General features: G+C 50.0%; 1 protein-coding gene across 1 annotated transcript in view; it reads right to left on the reverse strand.

The window, feature by feature from the left end:
- Nucleotides 1-22,088, reverse strand: part of SYT13 (synaptotagmin 13) — a 41,621-nt gene that overhangs the window by 4,013 nt on the left and 15,520 nt on the right. Inside the window, exons 2-5 of the mRNA XM_040259076.1 lie at nt 10,722-10,947; nt 7,937-8,071; nt 6,194-6,495; nt 1,715-1,844 (exon numbers count right to left, since the gene is read on the reverse strand). Of these exons, the coding sequence (XP_040115010.1) occupies nt 1,715-1,844; nt 6,194-6,495; nt 7,937-8,071; nt 10,722-10,947 (793 nt within the window). The remainder of the gene's footprint in view (nt 1-1,714; nt 1,845-6,193; nt 6,496-7,936; nt 8,072-10,721; nt 10,948-22,088) is intronic.

Raw genomic sequence — 22,088 nt, forward strand, 5'->3', positions numbered from 1 at the left:
ACTGAGGCTTCTCCTCCACCAGCCCTTTCCCCCCACCTCATGGGCCATGTATTTATTCAACAGTGATTCAATGCCCACCTTATGGCAGGCATCAGTCTGAACATGGGGATACAGCAAAAGCTCCTGCCTGGAGTACGGAAAGCAAATCAGAGCACAGTACCTATGGCTGGTCATTGGGTGGCCCGTGACAGGGTCACACTGAAGCAACGCTAGGAAACCTTTCTCAAGAGCCCCTCTGAATGCCTTCACGTCCCATATCACACCAGGCCCAGGATGATGGTTCAGACGTCCTGCAGCTTGATTTTAAACCCAGACCAGGAACACTACACTATCCCTACGTCTTCATCCCCTTAGCTCTTCATCCAAGCATTTTCGTCCCTTCCTAAGATAGAGGTCTCCTGCTGGTTGACTGAGTTTTTCTCTTCTGCTCTTTTGCGAGTTTTGCTGGAGGATCCCACCCCACGTGGAGGGTGAGGGCAGCCTGCCTTGACCCCAGTAGAGCTGCCCGGCTCCCAACCCCCACCCCAGAAATCAGGCAGCAGGTTACTAGACAAGCTTTCACACAGCATCTCGAGGCTCTGGGCTGGGATTGTGTTTCCATCAGTCAAGGTTTCCAAAGCTAATGTGAGAATAATTGTTACTCTATATTTATTGCTATAATTATCACCCCCAGGTGGTTAGTTTGTTATTTCAACAGAGATATTTGAGTGATAAAGTGTTGAGCTATAATTGTCCTGACAGGAGCTATAAAAATTTAAAAAAAAAAAAAAAGAGCAGGAAGCAGAGTTGTCTAGAGGGGATGAGGCAAAGGCATTGAGTTCTGACCTCTGGCTCAGGGATCTGTCAGCTAGACCAACTCGGGTGATTTTTCATTTGTCAAAAATCTCTTGCCCAAAGGTCCTGACTGCAGAGGCAATTCTTTATTTGCTTCCTGCTATAAATATCGATGTATTTATATCCTGCTCTGAGCACTTGGCTCCCAGTCCGGGTGTCACACGGCTGACCAATGCTGCTTTCTTTCCTGCTCTGCCCAAAGAGGCTGTTTGGTCCTTAAGCCTTGGGGCCTGTGCTGGAGTATCCAGAGGGAAAAGCCAAGGCTTCCGGGCCATTGAAGAGACGTTTATTTGGGTATATGGGGCAGAGACGCCTCCTCAGCCTGTGCGCCCACATGCCTCTGCCGTCACCCACACCCAGCTGGTGTGGGGATGGCAGGTCGACAAAGGCTGGGAAGAGAGAGGAGTCTAGGGTGGGTGTGGGGAGCAGAGTGGTGGCTAGCTGAGACTGGAGAAGGGAAATCCCACCACCTGCCCAGAAGATGCGCCCAGGCAGGTCTGGGTGACAAAGTGGGGCCAAGCTTCCCCTACAGCCCAGATTCTCCACTCCCTGGCTACGGTCTGATCCTAGGATTCCTGTGACCCACGGATCAGGCTGTTCTTCTCACGATGGATCTGCAAGGTGGGAGCCCTAGGAAGCTGACACCTGGGCCCTAACGGGTAGGACTGGCCTGGGAGTTAACGGACATGACTTCAGGGAAGCGAGGGTGTCCTTCAGAACTGATTGTGAGCTTGGGGGTGGAGGACACAGCTGAGGCTGACTATACAAAAGTACTTAGGTTCCAGGGCCCCGCTCACCCGTCCCCACTGCCTCTCAGGCGCCACCTCCATCTGTGCACATACCTAGAGGAGCCCTGGCTCCCCTCTCACACCTCACTCACCCTTCCCCAGGAGCTCCTTGGACTGGCTAGAGTGGAGGTTCTTGGCCTTAATCAGCACGACTAGGAGGCGGTTGGCAGCCGGGAGGTAGCTGATGGAGAGAAGGACCTCTCCCGTCCCCGCAGACAGCTCCTGAAACAGAATCGGGGAGGCAGGAGGGGAGCCTCACTTAGGGATGCCCTCTGGCCCCGTCACTATCACTGAGGCTGGGGTCGCCCTGGAGTTGTATCCAGGAGGCATCCTGGAAATCACTTACCCATCAGGGCTGCTTTCTCCAGGCTTGCAGAAGGGAGGAGGGCATAGAGACATCCTATGCCAGCCTGTGTTTCAATATGAGTTTGTTTCATTCGCCACAATTGTGATTTTAAAAACAGCTTGTATTCAAACCCAACATACCAAACAGATCAAAGAGATGCCATTCAGGATGCAGCCGGGACAGAGGGCCAGGACTTCCTCTCCCTTTATCACCTATGCCCCCCTCAGGCATCTTTGCACAGAACCCTAGGGTTCTAGTTTGAAAACCACTGCATTGACCGATCAGGTTCCTGGAGCAGCCGGATGTTGCAAGGCATTTCTCTGGAAAAGAATCCCTTCCAGCCGCTGCAGGATTGAGAGATGTGATGTGATCATGTCAATAATGTGATGCACTAATGCTGAGCGGGGCTTGGCTTAGTCTACAGAATGACCAACCATGTCAGCAAAGGCCAGGCATACGATGGGAGCTAACATACCACAGACACTCACAGGAACTGCGCTTCGTGATGCCTCCAAGAAGCATCCAGCATGTCTATCCACCTGCCCCTGCCCTGCCCCCCACCGTCTGCAGCTTTAGAGAGTCTCTCCATTGACATTCCTACAAGAGTTTGGAATTTCAACAAATCCATTGAAGGACAAAAATGAGTGAGAATCCCCACAGCGGGGCAGGTCTTAGTCTGAAGGGTAGAGAGAAGCGTATGGACTCCAGAATCTGACCACCTGGGTCTCAAGTCTGATCTCACCATTTACTAGCCATGTGACCTTGGGCAAGTTATTTCACTTTCCCAAACCTTCATTTCCTCATCTATAAGATGGGAACCATAATATCTCCACTCAATAGGGTGGTAAACATTAAATGAGGAATTATTTAATAGCTTAGAACAGCGCCTGGTGCACACGACGGCATCTTTACCCTGGCTTTGATGATTATCATCAGTTATCAAGAAAGGATAGTCACTACTTCTTGAAAATATTAATTGGGAACAATGTTTCTGGGTGAAGGGGAGACAGGATTTGGGGAGTAAAGCCGGATGGAGGAGCTGGCCAGCCCTCTGCTTGGGTCACACCTTCCATTCAGGAAACATGTCTTCAATATGACTGCAACAATTCAACCAGCCCTAAGTGGCTAGTCGCGTGATGGAATGTTTCTGGGGGCTGCTAAGAACTTTGGTAATGGCGTTAAGGGTAGCAGCTAACGCAACACACTCCGTGCTAGGTACAGTTACAATATCTGTCCACTGAGGCTGTCATCCGCACAAAGCTATTCCCAGCACCTAGGACAGAGCTAACACATAATACATAGGAAGGGTGAGACATCCTGTTTAATCTTGACGGCAAGAGTAAGAGGGATACTGACCTGGTTCCTATTTTAAGTCTGAGTCCCTGATGCTCAGAGAGTGAACTTCACTGCCTGAGCTCATGTAAGCTCTGTGTGTGTGTGTGTGTGTGTGTTAGCCACTCAGTCGTATCTGACTGTTTGTGACCCCATGGACTGTAGCCTGCCAGGTTCCTCTGTCCATGGAATTCTCCAGGCAAGAATACTGGAGTGGGTAGCCATTCCCTTCTCCAGGGGATCTTCCAGATCCACGGAATGAACCCAGATCTTCTGCCCCGCAGGCAGACTCTTAATGGTCTAAGCCACCAGGGAAGCCCAATGAAGCCAGTTAAGTAGTGAAACTGAGCCTCGAATGGGGGGTCTGGTCTGATGGCAAAGCCCAAGTCCTAAACCTGTGGTCCTCCAGCATCCTTGATAGATAGACCTCTCCTTTCACAGTGAAGGAGCTGAGCTCAGGCGCCTGTCCAGGTGCCTGGTGGGGTGTTGCTGAGCTGGGATGAGCACCAGGCTTCTGCTTCAACGGCACTTCTTGGAGGTCCATCCACAGGTGTTGGCCTGGGCTTTGGCCACATGGTGCCCAAGTGAGAGGAGCCTGGACCTGGCAACCCGTGAAGGGCTCAGCAGCTCCGTGCAGGGTGCCCAAAGCCCCAGACGAGCCCAGTTGGCGACACCACAGCCACCTGCCCCTTCGGCTCTGCTGTTGAAAGTACCTGCTGACAAAAAGTATCCTTCTTTCTTTCGCCATCCTCTCCCTGTCTTTTCCTGCTCCCCATCTTTCTCTTGGGCTCTTAGGGAATCACTCCAGCTGTCCTTGGAGTGGGCCACTCCGTGGTCCCTGGAGACGCACATGCCGCTTTTGGCTGACCATCTTCCAGTGAGAACTGGGGCACGGCTGGCATTTCCTTTAACCCATTCTGACCAAGAGAGGAAAAGCACTTGGGCTATAGCAGCTGATGGCTCCACCCACTTTGTTCAAATCAGCCCGTAGGATCTACTCTGGATGGTCAGGCAGAGGGGTTCCCTAGCTGGGCCTTGGGGCTCTCCCTTACCACTTACACCGAGAGCACCGCCTCTGACTTCTGACTCCATGCTGCCCTCTGACACTGTTCTTATCCGTGGCAAACAGGCCAGGGGTCCAGGTGGATGCGGGAGTGTATTTGTGGGACAGTGATGGCTACAATGAGTGCGATGATCAGGATGAGTGAGTCATGAGGGCGGGTCTTTGTCCTCATCTCCTGAGCTCCCAGCTTCAGGTACACTGCCTGGCACGTGGTGGAAACCGGACAAGACCTTTGTGGAATGAGTAAGTTTTCTTCTAGGGGAAAGGGTAGAGGCAGGTTAGGTGCCTGAGACTTCTACCTGTTGGACTGCCACCCTCTGCGGGCAGCACCAAGCACTCCAGAGGGCTGGAGGGGGGAGGCCCTCCATCTCCCGAGGAAGCTGGGTTACCAGCTGAACAAACCCGCGTGTTGGGCGCCTCTTCCCAGGGGCCCCGGCTGTGATTCCACACAAGTCCCAAACCGCACACTAATTAGAGAGTGTGCTGGGGGAACAGCCTGGTTCCAGCTGGGAGTGGCTGTCAATGTTTATCAATTTTCTGAGCCTGGGGAAGAGAGGAAAATGAGGCAAAGAAGAGATTGCAGCAGATGGGGAGTGAAAGCGTACTCTCTCCTCCCGTGGTGTCCATCAGGAACGGGGCCTGCTGGCCACGGCTCCTGTACTACCGGGCACTTATGCCCCATGGCGGCAGCAGGACAACGTGGGCTTTACCAGCAGACTGACCTGGCCTCAAGGCCGAGCGTGCCAGGTCCCAGCTGGGCAGCCCCACACCGGTTAGTGAGCTTCTCCAAGCCACACTGCTCTTGCCTATCAGCGCACACTCCTGTCATCAGTCCTGGTTTGCTCACTGGGGGCAGAACTTAGGTAAAGTTCCAAGCATAGCAACTGACAGATGGTAAGTGCTCAAAAATTACTACTCTTCTTCCTATTTTTATTACTCATGGGAGTCGGCAAACTTTTTCTATAAAGGGCCAGAAGGTAACTATTTTAGGCTTGGCAGGCTATATAGTCTCCAGAGAAGGCACTGACCAGCTGGTTGAGAGACTGGCCATCCAGAAGGGTCCCTCTAGGCACCATCATGGCAGGCCCTCGGATGGGGGCATAAATAACCATACACTGTCCCGCAGCCCTGACCCTCCTTGACCTGCTCACTGCCCTGGCCTGTGGGGATTCGTGGTTGGCTCTCCAAGGAACCTCTCTGGACAGAGCGACATCTCAGCAGACGCTTGTTTTCCACTCACGGCTTCGGCAGCTGGGGAGGGGTGGGGAGCCCCAACATGGGTCCTCAGCCATGGTCACTCCTTCGAAGTCCAGCATAAACGCCACTGCACACCAGGCCTTCTAGAACTCTCTGTCCCAGAGCACTTCAGTCAGTCCCCTCTTAGATGTCTTATGTAGACATCATCAGTATCACAGCCACCATCATCATCGTCGTCTTTTGTCCAATTTCTCCCTCTGGCTTGTACTCTCTACGAGTAGAGGTGCTCCTCTCCGCTGCAATGCCTGGCATGCAGTGGAGGCAACAATGGTTCCAGATGGGGATAAACATCGTCAGCACCAGAGTCAGGGCGCTCACAGTGCGAGGTGAGGCCAGGGGTAGGAGTGTCTGTGCCTGGCAAGCACCTGGCAAGACTAGACCCCAGGAATCCCCAAATCCTGGGCTCTTGGTCTCCTCTAACTGCCTCCCGCCCACCCTATTCAAGAGTCCACCTTACTTTTACACGCTGCCTCCCTGCCCAGACTCCCATCCCCAGGCTGGGAAGGTCTCCAAGCTCGTTTCATGAGCACTGGCCCAGTCCTGGCCTGCCACCCCAGGGAGAGGCAACCCTACCTTCACGGAAGTCTTCAGCTCGCCCCACTGGGCGGCCCCCAGGGGCACGGACACCCCATCCAGGCCGAGGCGCAGCTCCCCGACCACACTGTGGCGGGAGAAGCGGTCGCAGGTCCTCAGGGTCAGCGTCAAGGTCGCTGCGGGGAGCTCCTCCTCGGCCAGGGGGAGCACCAGGCCTTCCTCCCACGTGGTGCGGAGCTCCCGCTTCTTGAGGGCTGTCTGGGCCTCCACGGAGCCCATGCTGTTGGCCACGCTGCCCTGGACATAGCAGTCACAGCCTCCATCATGGTCACTGGTCACAGCTGCAGCCAGGGGGAAACAGGCACAGACACGGGGGCTTGTCAGGGACAAGGGGAGGCGGGAAGCATGGCCCTGCTATGAGCTGCAGGATCTGCCTTAACGGCCATAACCTTGGGGGTCTGAAAGAGACCCCACTGGGGCTGCCTGACCACGCTGGCTTTGTGAGATTGCCTTTTGGGAAGCCATTTGGAAATAGGAGATCCTTCTCATTATTCCGAGACTTCCCCAAGGCGCCTGGGCCCACAAACTGCTGATGATTTTTATTAGGGTTGCCATGGATACCGTAACTCATTTGTTCTCTATTTTAAATATTTATCACATAACCACTTGTGATGTGAATTGCTGGGCCACAACCTCAGGAGTGTTGTTTTACGTTCTGAACCTTGGTGTTTTTAATGCTTTCCCAGTGGAGCTTTCCAGTTTGCACCTGGAGAGCTTTCATGACTGGTTCCTCAGTGACAATATGTGAAGTGGTATCTAGTGTTACGCAGAATGAGAGGATAAAGAACAGAGGCCATGTGTCCTAATAGAAAGGAACCTGAACGGAGCTTCAGGGGAACTGGCCTCGTCCTGACTCTGGCACCAAATAGCCAGAGTGATCTTAGACAAGTCACTTGATGTTGTTAGACTTTAGTTTTCAAATCTGTAAAATGGGACTATTGTTAAGACCAGATGTAAGAAAGTCTATGAAACACTAAAACAAAAATCATAAAAGAAAGCTAAAAGGAAAAATACTCCGTCAAAAAAGCAAAATTAAATACAAAACTCCAGTTTTTCTTGTTCCCAGCTTCTAGCTTCCAGGCATCACAGAGTAGCCCATTTTTAGCCCCATGTCCTTTGCAAAGTCTTAGCTTTGTTTGCCGATGGTAAAATGAATTATCAGGGTAGGGAGACCAGGCACAATCTGATTCCATAGGAAAGACTGCTTGGTTCTAAGACTACAGAAGCAAAGCCCTGTTCAATGTCAAAGGCATCTATAACAGAGATGACTAGCTCTTTACCAAAACAAACCAAAAAACCCCATTCTTTTAACTGGGGACCCGGTAAGCCACATTTCCCAGCCTCCTTTACAGTCTGCCGTCCTGTGACTTAGTTTCAGCCAATGGGAAGTAAGCATACGTAGGTTACAGTTTCTAAGGAATGGCTGTGCCCTCTCCCTGTTCTCCCCATCTTTCCACCTGCTGGGAATAGGCCACAAGGAGGCCTCAGAGAGGAGGAGCTGGTCCCTGAATCACTATTTCGAGGAAAGATGGCCGCCAACCAGGAATCCCCAGTTTGGACTGGTATATGAGAGAGAGGAAAAACTCCTGTGTATCAGAGGATCACACGCCTCAGGGTCTTGTTTGTTGCAGAGTGCTCATCTAGCCCCCAGTGCTCCCTCCAGCCACAGACGCTCAGGCAGACAGGCACACAGAAGGCAGTGAAAGTCAGCTAAGAGCATACCTTCCAGACGAGTCACAAATAGTTCAGCCTTCTGCCTGTCATAGTCCAGGCAGTAGTGAAGTTTGGGAGCTTGGTTCCAACTGGCGGCCTTCTCTGGGTTCCAGGTCTCCATGACACAGACATCCTCCACCACACCTATCAAGAAGGTAAAGTCATTACTGATACCGACACTGGGATCCTGTTTTCCAGCCCATAATTTTCCATCTCTGCCAGCTAGGCCACGACCCCAAACCAAAATCTTCCTAACTGGGTGCAAAACCATGGTGGTACCATCTGTGGTTCTGGGCATCAACTTCCAGGGACCATCACAGCCCAGTGGGCAAGACCTGGGCTTTGGTGTCAGACATGAGCTGCTGCATAACAGTTATGTGATCCTGGACAAGTTACTTGACTTCTTTTAACCTCAGTTTCCTCATCTTTAGAATGGGAGTGACAGTGGTTCCTTCTTCCTGGAATTACTGTGAGCATTAACTGAAATAAAGTGAGAAAAGCACTTAGCTCAGGGCCTGGCCCCTGGTGAGTTTTCAGCAGGGGAAACTCACAGCGTATGTGACTCTAGTCAGCCTGTGTCAGGCAAACCCTTCCCCAGCCCATCTCTAGCTCCACCTCTCCACAGAGTCCAAGCCATGCTGGAAATCAATGTCAAACAATGAGTCAAGCTTAGGGAGAGTAGGGTGGACTTTAGTGCATGTTCAGTGATCACTTGCTGAATAAATGAATGACCTTATCTTTAATTTAGTTAGTAAATCTACAGCTATCACTCACTCTTCCCCTAACTTGGACTACAGCCAAACATCTGGAAGATTCTCATTACTCAAGCATAATTCAAGAATAAAAGGATTCAGCAGCTGCAGCAGACTTCACTTGAAATAAATTGGAATTAATTTTTTTTAATTTTCAGAATTAATTTAAAGGCTAAAAACATAGAGGAGTATTTAATTTCTAAAATGGTTCATTATCGGGTTCCTGCAAGTAGTGAAGAATCTCCCTGGTGTGTCTAAGCAAGGAACGAATTGACCAGGATGTGAACAGCCACGTGGAAAGCCAGACACACAAGCACTCAGGACCCAGGTGGCTTGGACAACAGCAGCAGAGTCAGCGCCAGATGGGGCTTGCCTGGCACCCAGCACTGTCAGCCCTCAGACTGCCTCAGCCTTCAGACTCCAAACCAAACCATGACCAAACCAAAGCCAGCCCCCTGGGAAATGCGGGAGTGGATGCAGCTTCAAGAATCAGGACCCTGAGCCGGACAAAGGGCCAGTGAGGATCTTTGCTTGTGGGAGCAGACTGAGTTCAGCACATCATGGGGACATGATCCCGCGAACGCGGGACAGGACCCAGTGAACGCCAGCGTTCTCCTCCCTTGCACCCTCTAGCTTCCGGTCAGTACTTGCTGAGCCAATTTGGCCCTTGCTAGATTGGAATCAGAGTTGGAATCATCAGTGGAATCAGAACTTGGTTGTTGCCTTCTGCAGTGAGGAAAGGAATGAGGAACTGGAAAGAGAAGACAAATGTGTTCTGAATCCTTCAGTTTCAGACTCTGAAGTGCTCTGCTGCTGTCCTTGGTGGGCAGTACCCATGCCTGGCTTCATCCCAGCTTTGAGAAATCTGGTGTGTGTGTGTGTTAGTCGCTCAGTCACGTCCGACTCTTTGCGAGCCCATGGACTGCAGCCCGCCAGGTCCTCTGTCCACGGGATTCTCCAGGCAAGGACACTGGGGCTCCCAAGACAATGGAGCCGTCCTGTGAGTTTGATTGTGATAACCACTCCCAAGGGTCCTCCCGCAAATTGTTCCCCACTCACCTTGAGAGCTCAGCTTAGCTCTCAAGTCCTCAATGGGTCTATTTTAATTTAAAATGTGGGCTAGCAAACCTGGAGGCTAAAGCCCAACCAGGAGTCTTTCCTGCCTCAGGTACTACCTGAGTTTGTTCTTGAAGAAATGCTAGCATAATCACTGTGGTCCTGGGCCAGGTTGGAGGAGGGGCCACCTGTTCACTGGCCAGCACGGGGGTGCTGGCCCCCGACCAAGAGATGCCTTAGGAGTCGGGTCAGCGTCAGAGCTGGTTATGCTGCTTCTGTTTCCACCATCCCCCTCTCTAACCACACAGAACAAAACCCTAAACCACATAACGATCCATTCTCCTGGCTGGATTTTTTAAATCTCCTTATAAAAGTCTGTGTGCTCTGCTCCTGTGGGTTAGGGACTGTCTCTGTTTCCATATCTGCCCCAGGGCCCAGCCTTACCCGAAAAGGTGTTCCATTCTTGATGTTGATGAGAAGGAGAATAGAAAGACTAACGATGCTTTGATTATATCCTTGTGCCAGGCACTGATCTAAATGCTTCATATGCATTGTTATATTTACATTTTACAACAACCTTACTGGACGGGTGATAGTGTCATCTTATTTTATACCCAGGGAAACTGAGGCCCAGAAAGATGATCAGTATGACCAGGGTCACACAATGGGTACATAAAAGGGGAGAGAATTAAACCCATGACTCTGAATGAAGCCCATAGTTTAATCACAACTCTTTATCCCCTTTGTAGTTGTACACACAGCTTGGAAGGGACTCTCCATTTCCCAGTGGAAAGCTGGAGGCCTTGGGAAGACACAATGTGGGAACACGTGGGGAATAATGGAGTGTAATTCCAAAGCCTGGTGCCCTCTGACCTGGTTGCCCGGTGTCCAACGCTGCGGACACGGGCTGGCCACGCCCACCAGCTAGAGATGCTTTCCAGCCCTGCTGGGTATCGTCCACAGAGTGAGGGGCAGGAGAGCCCTACCATTCTGAGGAAGGACGAACAGCTCCTCTGTGACCTGCCTCTTGAGGCGGCTGTCATTCGGGGCCTGGGGGCTGGCTGGTGCAGCAGGCTCTGCCGTGGTCTTCAGTGTGTAGTCAGCATAGTTGATGACCTCCGGGGCCGTCACAGCTGGCCTGGGTCCATAGATGTCTGGGAACTTCAGGAGGGCTCGGGGCTGGACGGGCTCTGTGGACTTTTTGACGTTAAACTGCAAACACAAATCACTCCGATTAGTCCACAAGAGGTCCGCCTGCCTGTTTCCACCCACAGAAGGGAGAAGAGATGACCTGAGCTTTCAGGGGAGGCAGAGGAAGGGCTGGGGTTCCTTTCTGCTCCGAGGAACATGACCTGGGGAGGCAAAATACCATCGCCAAGTACAGCAGAATCTCCACCATCGTGAATCATGCCGGGACCTGCCGAGACATCAGCGCTGTTGGTCCAGCCCCTGGGCATCCGTGGCCCAGGCGCCCTGCTGCTGTGTCCAGAGGGGCTCCCCAGGCCTGTCGTGCTTACCTTCTCCCACTGCTCTCATCTGCCTTTGTTTTCTCTTCTCCCTGTCTTCCTCTCTTAGTCCTTCTCCCCCTCCCCTTCGCCACTTAGTGACTCAGAAATGAATGTGGTCCCACCACACTTAGAACCAAATCTAAACTCCCTGCAGTGACCCGTAAGTGCTTGCCCAGCCTGGCCATGTTCACCTGTCTGACATCACCCCCAAACCCCTCTCCAGCCACTGAGCAACCTGCTTCTCAAACAGGCTGAACTCTTTCTGGGTCTGGCTTCTGGCCCCCAACTCCTCCCCGCCAAACCACCCACCTCCACCTCCACAGGCTGTAAATTAAGTCCCTCCTCCAAGTCTGTCCCTTCCTACCACCTCATTCTGCACTTTGCTTTAGAGCATGTCTTTCACCGTGTACTGTCTCCATCATCACCTGGCCTATTGTGGTCAGTCTCTCCCACTAGTATACAATCTCCAGAGGCACAGGGATAATGTCTTGCCTTGCTCCTGCAGCGTCTGCTAATGGGGAACACGCAATACATACTTATGGCTAGGGCTCCCATGTTCAGTTGTGTGGTTTGTGCACTGTGCAAAGATGCCCAGATAAGGACCAAAATGCGATCTGTGCTCCACTTGCCTGGCTATGTGCCCTGGGGTAGGGCTTAGTTCCACCTGGAGGAAAGGGCATCTTTATCCACCTGCTTGTCAAGCCTTAAGTAAGCAAAGCTCCCTCATACAGGAGTGGAATCTTCTTTCTTTGCCTCCACTGGAGACTGAGATTTCTCTTATTTACAGATTCAAAGTTACATAACAGGCAGCAATACTGGGGACCTGCCCAGTCCCCAGGAAATAGGAGATGATGATCAGATCTAGAGCTTGAAATGCTGGCACACTGGGTTGGGCCACCCACAGAACGGCCCTCAGACCGAGGCAGGTACCAACCCACAGCAGGGCCCCCAAGCAGCTGCCTGTTCCAGGCTCTCCTCCCACCCCTCCGCTCTCTGTGGCAGTGGGAAGGGCTGGCCAGGGATCAAGGTGGCTCTGCCCGGTGGCAGGAGTGACTCAGAGACTGGGAAGTCTGTGCAGCCCTGGAGCAGGGCGGCGGTTGCACTGTTTCAAAGCTCATTTTTAGTAGTTGCCCTCTGTACATTTCATTACCCCAGGAAAACTCCTGGACACTCTGACCTGGTTGAAACTCTGTCCCCAGATATTCCTGGGGGAGGCTGGAACTTGATGGTAGGAGGCATTCCTAACTATCCTCATTGATTGGACAATGGATGGAGTCCATGAGAAGGTGCTAATGAGACAAGACACAACACCCACTTCCTGAGGACACCTGAGGGCTGCTGTCCCCGCAGTGCATTATGCAACCATCAGAGCTCCCTAAGGGGCTCAGAGGGGATAAAACACCTCACCCTCCCTTGGAAACACTGCCCAGTAGGCTGTAATACAGCCCAAACACATCTACCCTGATCTCTGACGAGTACATCTGGCCTGCATGAGCTGGAAAAGCACTTGCTGACTTCCACGGACGAAGGTTTCCCGGGGCCAGACAGTGAGGGCAGGGACAGGACTGAACCTAGATCAGCCTAGACCCAAAGCCCACGGCCCCAGTGGCTCCCAACCTTTTTCTCTGCCTTCAAGCCTTTACCAGGCAGCACCCACCCATCAGAGAAGCTTGTCATGATCACACATTTCGACAAATCACCCTGGGAGGAGTTGTATGCTTTGCAAAGTCAGGTCTCCTTTGCACCTTCACCCCATCAAGAGTGCCACTGGACATCCAGGGACCTCGCTTCTAGTACTGACCTAACTGTCTGAGTTGAGCAACTTTCGGCAGATCATTTCGCCTCTCAGTTATATCACTCAAGGAAGGGGTGATTTCAAGGCTTGTTTCACTCCCACATGCTGAGCAACAAAGAGGTGGGAGACATGGTTCTTTATTCGCAGATGAGTTGGGGAGATCATCAGAAACAGGAGAGTCAGTAACAGTGTGTTTGGCAAGCAGGACAGAGGCAGGCAGCAGACAGCCTAACAGATGGGGGAGAGCAGATGACACCTGCAGGGGGCCAAGCAGAGCCGTCCTGGGAGCCAGGGTGTGAGCTAGACCTGAAAGGAGAGGGTGTCTGGAAGGTGGAAGGAGGAGTGGGGAGGAAGGCCAGGCCCCGGGAGGAGACACGCAGAGCAATGACTGATGTCCCCGTGTCTTTCTGTCCTCCACAAAGTCGTGCCCACGTCTAATATTGCATCCAAGTCTGAGTTATGCTAACTATTCTCTTTCACAATAAGGAAAGGGAGGATGGAGGAAATTCAAGGTCATACAACTGAAGAGGGGTATACCATCAAGCCTCCGCATATTTTCACTTCAAGTTTGCGTCACTTCCACTGCCTCGCAGCTGCTTCTCAAAAAAAAAAAAAAAAAAGTCCCTGTTTGTTTTGGATGCTGGATTCTCAGTGGCAACTGCAGCATCCCACGGCTTCCCACAGGGGCTGGACCACATCCTCTTCTCAGAGTCATCCTTTTCTGTCACTTGTTGGGGCCAGAACTGGGGCTGTCAGGCTGGTCTGGGGAACATGTTCACATTTTATATTTTGTTTCACCTTAGTTCAATCATTTTAGAAAAGGGTTGTGTGCGTTCAAGCCAAGTTGCTTCAGTCATATCTAATCATTTTAGAAAAGGGTTGTGTGTGTTCAAGCCAAGTTGCTTCGGTCGTGTCTGACTCTTTGAGACTCCATGGAATGTAGCCTGCCAGGCTCCTCTGTCCATGGGATTCTCCAGGCAAGAATACTGGAGTGGGTTGCCATGCCCTTCGCAGAAAAGGGTTATGTTGATTAATTCCCAATTTGATCAAATCAGGCTGACTCTGTCTTTTTAAGAGGGGAAATAATCATTGGGCTCACTTCTGAGTGAGGGTCAGTCTGTCACTTCCAGTCCCTGCAGAGCCTGGGCTCGCAAACCTCACTCCTAAGTGGGTCTCACTTTGTGTGGCCCCTGAGAACCTCAGGAGCCTGTATCTGGCTGGGTTTTTCTTGGGTGCCCGTCAACATTGATCCCCTCTTTCCTCCCACTTCCCTCCAGGTCACTGGGCTCTTTTGGGTCCCACTCCAGTTCCAGGGCAAGGGTGGGGAGGGGGTACTGTTTGGTTTGATTCTATTTGTTCTCGGCATCACCTTGGGGACTGTCCTGGGGAAACCACCCAGACGGAATGAAAGGACTTGCTTTCCATGGCAATAGAAGAGATGCTCTCCCCTGCTGGATAGGAAGCACGTTGTCCCGACTCGCGACCGCAAGGTGAGCCAGTCTTAGGACAGAGCTGCCAAGGTGCACCACAGGGTGGACAGACAGAAGGAAGCTGTGTCTTTGATGACAGTGTCACTAAGCCACCAACTCAACCAAGCCTGGAAGCTGTCTTACCGCTGCACTTCCGGTTACATGAACAATATTGTTTTATTGTTGAAGCCCCTCTGGATTGGTCTTTGTGAATTGTGGCCAAAAGCATCCTGAACAGATGCCACGCATTTTTATCGAGCAACACAGGAGATCATGACCTTGACGTAGAGAAACTGCCTACATTCAAACCTCTCCCCAAACCCCTGTGCGTCCAGCCAAAGGCATCCTCACTGACTGCTGCTTCTTGCCCAGCGTTGGTAAGATCCTGCACAGACATGGCTGCCTTTAGTGAAGAATGATTATTGCCCTTGATCTCACAGAGAGCAGAGCCTGCCAACCACTCCATGAGCCTCTCCAAGTGGTGAAAGCAGCTGCTGATGACCTCTTTCCCTTGTACAATCTTATTTATTGCATTTTAAAACCCTGGTTCCACCGCATCTTTCAAATGCATCTGTTTCCACTTAAATAGCTTAAACAACAACACCCAGGAAGCAGAAGAGAGGTTTGGGCACTGAGGAAGGGAGCCTGGGAAAGGATTAGAGGTGGAGGGCAAGAATGTTTGGGAGGAAGGAGGTGGTCCGGGGAGCAGACCCCAAGAAAGGACTTGAGTTCAAGCCTTACGCTGTGGATGTTGGTGGGGCAGTCTTTCAAAGTGGGGTCCTCTTTCTAAGCATCCCTTGAACTCAGAGAAGAGGGCTTGGAAATAGAGAGGCAGGGTGAGTCAGGAAGGTGTCCAGTGGAGGCAGGCATTCAACAACTAGGGAACGCCCAGCTGTGCTCAGCATTGCAGGTGCGAGATGGGAGAGGCACCCTCACTGGAGCATCAGCCCCTCACGACGTGTCTCCTTGGCTTCTCCCTCCTCACCTGTCTCTGGAGCTGTGGGCCGCTTACTCCTCCCCACGTGGCCAGATCTGCATGGTCACTGACCAGCTCCATGTGGGCATAGCCCCAAACTGCCTCATGTCACACCCATGCCACACCCCTCTTGCCACCTGCCTTGGGGCTTCTCTGTGGCTTCTGAGGTCTGAGACACCCAGGGACACACTGGGTGCACCCAGAGGCAACCCCAATGTGTCAAGGATGAAAGCTCCATGGGGGAACTTGACCACCGAGTGCTCCCCACTTCCTCCTCGCTACTGCTCCCAATGGTGTCTAGAGGCCTTTTGGAAGGTGACCCCTGGAGGTCCAGCAGTCGCCCTTGGGACTGGCTGGTGGCCGGCTCTAACACTGCCTGTGTGTGTGCCCCTCCCCACCTCCCTCCTACATCCCTGGACGGCACTTGCTAATTAACAGAGACTCAGCAGGCTCAGCTTTCCCGTCATCCAGGATAAGACAGATGGCAGGGCGAGGAGGGGCAAACCTTCATTTAATGAACAAATATTTATTGATCCCCTATGACAGGCCAGGTCCTCCGCTAAGTGGCAGGAACACAGAAGCGAACAAGACAGATGCAGTCCTTTCCTACGGGGCTTATGTTAAAAAAAAAAAAAAAGGAAATTAATTATGAAGTTAATGATCTGTAAACAAACATTTAACCTTACTAGAGATGTTAGGTGACCCCTTTTGTGACATGATTAATTTTTTCACCTAAAGACTGTTTTATTAATTCGGGTTTTTGCGCTGGGACATCCATCTTAAAACATCACAGCGTTCAGGAAGTTACCGGTGGGGGAAACAGACCCAGATGGAAATGGAAGCAGATGGCTTCACCCTTTATATTTGAACTTTAAAAAAAAGAGAGATGGCAGAGAGGAGAGAGTTGAACATAGAGTATTCAGATGAGGCCAAACATGGGCCACTGTGGCTGGGGTCTGCCGCTCAGCATAGCAAAGCCCCCCTCAGAGGGGAGCTGGATCAGAGGCCAGGGACCTGACAATCTCTGTCATTCTGGGCTCTAAAACTGGTAATTATGCACACTAACATGTGTAAAAGGGTTTGAAATATAGCCTGGTCATCAGAACTGATGCTCTAAAATAAGATGGCTTGGTTGGGCTCCAGGCTCAGCCAGTTACTCACTGTGTGATCTTGGATCTGTTTAGCCTCTCTGTGCCCCTAGTTTCTTATCTGTAAGAAGGGGGTGTTAGCAACAGCATCTGTCTCCGAGCCTGTATTGAGGAGTAGAAAAGACAGCCAGGTGTCGAGCTCTTAGCACACAAGCGGGCATGGCAAACCCTTGGAAACACAGGAGATACTTATTTGACTCTGGCATCTCTGCAACGTGGTTTCATGCATTGGGAAGCATCATCAACATTTTTTAACTTCATCTGTGATGAGATATGTGTGTGTCAGTTGCTCAGTCATATCCGACTCTTTGCAACCCCGTGGACTGTAGCTCGCCAGGCTCCTCTGTCCACGGAATTCTCCAGGCAAGAATACTGGAGTGGGTAGCTACTCCCTTTTCCAGGGCTGCTGGAGCAAGTGCTGCAGTGGCTCCCAGGGACCCTCACCTCCCAGGGGGTCTCACCTTTGCGTCATTCTTTACCCTTGATTATTGGCTGAACCTTGTGAATTGCTTCTGATGAATAAAATCTGCAAACAGGATGGAATATCTCTTCTGACACTAGGTTACAAAAAATCCAATTTTACTAGTTGTTCAAAGTTGTTGTTTTATTTTAATTGAAGTAGAGTTGGTTTATAAGATTGTGTTAGTTTCCTATACTATGCAGTAGAACCTTGCTTATTTTTAACTAATTAATTTAATTGGAGGATAATTACTTTACAATATTGTGATGGTTTTTGCCATACATCAACATGAATCAGGTATACATGTGTCCCCCTCATCCTGAAACTCCCCCGCATCTCCCTCCCCCATCCCATCCCTCTGGGTTGTCCCAGAGCACTGGCTTTGGTCGCCCTGCTTCATGCATCGAACTTGCACTGACCATCTATTTCACATATGGTAATATGCATGTTTCAGCGCAATTCTCTCAAACCATCCCACCTTCACCTTCTTCCACAGAGGCCAAAAGTCTGTTCTTTACATCTGTGTCTCTTTTGCTGCCCTGCATGTTGTCTATACAGTAGCTTGCATCTGCTAACCCCAAACTCTCAATTCACCCCTCCCCCAACCCCTTTCCCCTTTGATAACCATAAATTTGTCTTCTATGTCTGTGAGTTTGTTTCTGCTTTATAAAAATGTTCATTTCTATCATATTTTAGATTTGGCATATAAGTGATATCATATGGTACTTGTCTTTCTCTTTCTGACTTACTTCACTTAGTGTGATAATCTCTGGGTCCGTCCATGTTGCTGCAGATGGCATTATTTCATTCTTTTTAAGGAGGAGCAGTACTACGTCTTCTTTACCCATCCATCTGTTGCTGGACGTTTAGGTTGCTTCCATGTCTTGGCTATTATGAACCACAACTAGTAGTTTCTAAAAACTTAAATATATATCTACCCTCTGACCCAAGAGTTCCACTCCTAGGTATTATTCCAAGGAAGATAAAAATATTTGTTGACAAAAAGACTTACACATGAATACTGATAGTAACTTGAATCATACTAGTCCAAAACAGAAATCAGGCCAAGTGGCCATCAACAGGACAATGGCTAGATGCCTTATGGCATGTTCTTACAATGGAATATTCCTTAAAAGTAAAGAAATGAATTGTCAATACACTCAACAACAGGCAAAAATCACAAAAACATGATGAACAAAAAAAGTCATAATACATCTTCATCTATACTATGTGATTTCATTTATATCAATGGTTCACAACTCAGGGAACATCTGTAATGTTTGGAGATATTTTTTGTTTGTCACAACTGGGGGTGGAGGTCGTTACCAGTTAAGAGGCCAGAAAGCTGCTAGCTATCATCCTACATTTCCCAGGACAGCTCCCCACAACAAAGAATTATCTCACCCCAATGTAAACAGTGCTGAGGTTGAGAAACATTGATGGAAATTAAGCTCTAGGACAGGTGAAACTAATCAATGATGATAGAACTTAGAACAGTGGCTCTGATTGCTTCCAGGGAGAATTGAGGGGTAAGAGGCATGGCAGAAGTGTGGGTTACAGCCTAGAGGATATATATTTGTCAAAACTGATCATCATAAACTAGTGACTTCAGATGCTTGCATTTCACTGTATGACAACTGCATTGCAATAAAATTTAGACAGAGATACACACAGAGATACACATACACACACACACCTCTAGCCCACCTGCTGAATTAGGCTTTCTGGCGTCTGGATCAGTGTTTCTCAAACTTCACTTCCAAAGCAGCACCAATGGGGACAAAGGTAACACGTGCTCCAAGGAATGGGAAGTCTGGAACAATTGGACCTCTTTACTGAAATCTCTCGTTCTATCTTAAAGTTCGTGTGACTTTTTGTATTTGGCTCCATACAAATGTCTCAGTATTAAAATATTTTGAATTACCACAAGAAAGGACAGAAAAAATTTTCTTGTTTATTTTGTGATGTGGAATATTTTCCATAACACTGGCTAGTAGCACTTTCCCCCTGCTCCTCAAGACACACACACACACACACACACACACACACAGGCCCTAGAGGAGAAACAGGACTCTTTCTCACTCTCTGTTGGACAACATGCAATAAATCAAGCTGAAAGCTAACTGAGAATAAGTCATTTTGTCTCCAGGAAAGGAACAACTCCTAGAAGCTCAGCCTGTGCGAATGGCCCTCTATCCAAGTTTTCCTTCCAACCATATAGATAACTCCCCTAAAGAGAATTTGGAGTGCAGCTGTAGAAGCTCTTAACCAGCCCAGAGGTTTGACCCCTTTTGCCTATTCGCTCTGTAAAGCATCCTTACACACACCTACAGCTGATCGTACCTTCTTGGGCCACTTGTTCATGATCTTGTATTAGTCAGGGAAGACCAACTGCTTTGTAACAAACAACACCCAACCTCACCTCAGTGGATGAACACAATGAAAACTGGTTTCTCTAGTCTTCAAGAATCTGTTCGCTCTTCTACAAACTCAGAGTCCTCCAAGCCCCTTCCATCTTGTGGTTCTGCCCACCTGTGCCCTGTACCATTCAGATATGAACTCAACAAATCCTCATAATAACCCTATCAGGAAGTGCTGCTATGACCAATCCCATTTTACATATGAGGACACACAGCTAGCTGGTGAGCAGTAAAGGTGAGATTCAAACCCAGGCTGGCCCCCCGCCAGAGCTCTCTGTTTTAACTGTTCTGCTGTGCCTCCAGCCCTTTACCACCTCATCACATTTGGAATCACCGTTTGTTCACCTGCGTTTTTGTGCCACTTAGACTGATGCCTGGGCCACTCCACCCCTGCGCACCTTTAGTCAGAGGCAGAGGGTTGAGCAGTGTTCCACACTTCAACCGGTAGAAATGGCACCTGGGGGAATGTAAAATTCAGAAGTCCAGGTTCCTTCCCTGCTTTGTCTCAGAAGTCCTAGGTGGATCCTAAAGAATCTGTGTGTCTAAGAATCTCCCTAAGGTGACAATGATGCAGGTGGTCCCTGAAGCTCACATGGGAATCCTCTGGTTTGGGGGAGGTCCGAGAATTCCAGGCAAGGTGGAGAGATAAGGTGAGCTGCTCACCAGCACGACCTCCCTCTCAGTCAAGTCCTCTCGGCTTCCAACAAACAGTTCTTTGTCTGGTAGATCTCCAGCTCCTGGGGAGCTGCTCATACCAGGATCTCCAGTTCTTGGCTACTTATGGGTGAATCCACAGGGTCAGGTCCTGGCGGAAGGGTTTATTTCAACCTGCAAATTTGAAATTCTCTTTGAAGAAGCAGCTTGTCTTCCAGTCCAGGCGCCTTGCAGTGTTTCCATGGTAACCCAGCCACCACACATCCTTTGTTATCCCTTCCAACACCTCTTCTTCTGTTTATTATAGATCTGTGCCTTCTTAAATCCCCTTCCCTTGAGACTCACCCCCTGTTGGTCTCTTTCCCTTCCGTGATTATTTTAAATTAAAAAGGCCAGTCTGTGATTGACTTAGCACACTCCCTGCCTCATAGCTGGCATCTAAGGCGACACACTAGGGGGTTTATTGGTGGGGTAGACTTGCCAGCTAGGCTTATCTATCAGCCAGGTAAATGCACCTTGCCCAAACCAGCAGGAATGAACCACAACTGGGAATAACAGAAAACCCTTTCTCTGCTGCTAGTGATTCACCAGGGCCTCCTTGATAGCTCAGGTGGTTAAAAATCTGCGTGCAATGCAGGAGACCTGCGTTCAATCCTTGGGTCGGGAAGATCCCCTGGAGAAGGGAGTGGCTACTTTAGTACTCTTGCCTGGAGAATGCCATGGACAGAGGAGCCTGATGGGCTACCGTCCATGAGGTAGCAAAAGAGTCAGACACGACTGAGTGACCCACACTTTCACTTTTTACTTTCAGTCATTCATTCGTTCGTTCGACATTTACTAAATCTCCGGATACTTATCAGCTTCAGGAATAACACCGTCCAGTCATTCTCTCGTGGGCTGGGCATTTCCAGGGGAGTGGGAACAAGAAACCAGTAGATGCAAAAAAGCAATCTCAGGTAAGAAGTCCTTGCAGAACAGGGACAGATGGTGATGAGGTTGTGTCCACTAGGAATCTGAAATCAAGAAAGGCTTCCCGAGCTAAAATTTGAGGGGAGGAGACCAGCTAAATAAGAGATAGGGTACATAGCCCATCAAACATTACCTGGGGGAAAAGTCACAGGGTGGGGTTGGGGGAATGAAAACAGGATTTCACGACGATCCAGAGACTTTGACTTCTGGTTGCTGCACCCACCCCCCAGCCTCAAATCCAAGGCAGCATTCTGACAAGTGCAGAGGTAGCAGAAGGGCTTTTTGAGTCAAGGCAGCAGCTTGAAAGTCTGCAGTGTGTTCAGAGAGCCACGGGTTCCACCAAAGCTTAAAGCCCCGTGAGAAGAGGAGGGACAATGAGTGTTGTCATTATCCCCACACTTCTGGAGGACACAGAATTCAAACTGATTTTTAAAATAATAATTCCACCAGGTTGCCACACAGTGGCAAGATCCCACCAAAGAAGCTTGTAGGTGGTGTCTGCATTGATTCCACCGGTCACATCACAAAACCGGACAGGACAATATAGCTGCCACCTCTCCACCACTTCCTCTGCACCAGATGCTCTGAAAAATGCAACAGACTTTACGTATTTGATCCTCACACGACCCTAGAGATGAGTGCCTACTGTTTTCTCTTTTTCTTTACGGCCTTCCCTGGTGGCTCAGTGGTAAAGCCTCATACTAGATGCTGCATCAAATCAGAAAATGAAAGTGGTTTCTAAACAATCAAGCTGTGAGCAAACAGAGGGCTCAACATGTGGGCCCTGACCTTTGCCAATTTGTATACACTCTTCCTGACTCGCTGACTCCCCCTCTCTTATTATTTATGAAGGAGGTAACAGTAGCTAACGTGGATTGAGTATCTTATCCACAGGGTTGTGGCAGGAGCAGATGGCACATTCAAAGCAGATAACTGAGGGGAATTTCATAAAGC

This window comes from Oryx dammah, unplaced genomic scaffold (assembly GCF_014754425.2).
Source record: "Oryx dammah isolate SB20612 unplaced genomic scaffold, SCBI_Odam_1.1 HiC_scaffold_17, whole genome shotgun sequence".
In the NCBI taxonomy this organism is placed as follows: Eukaryota; Metazoa; Chordata; class Mammalia; order Artiodactyla; family Bovidae; genus Oryx; species Oryx dammah.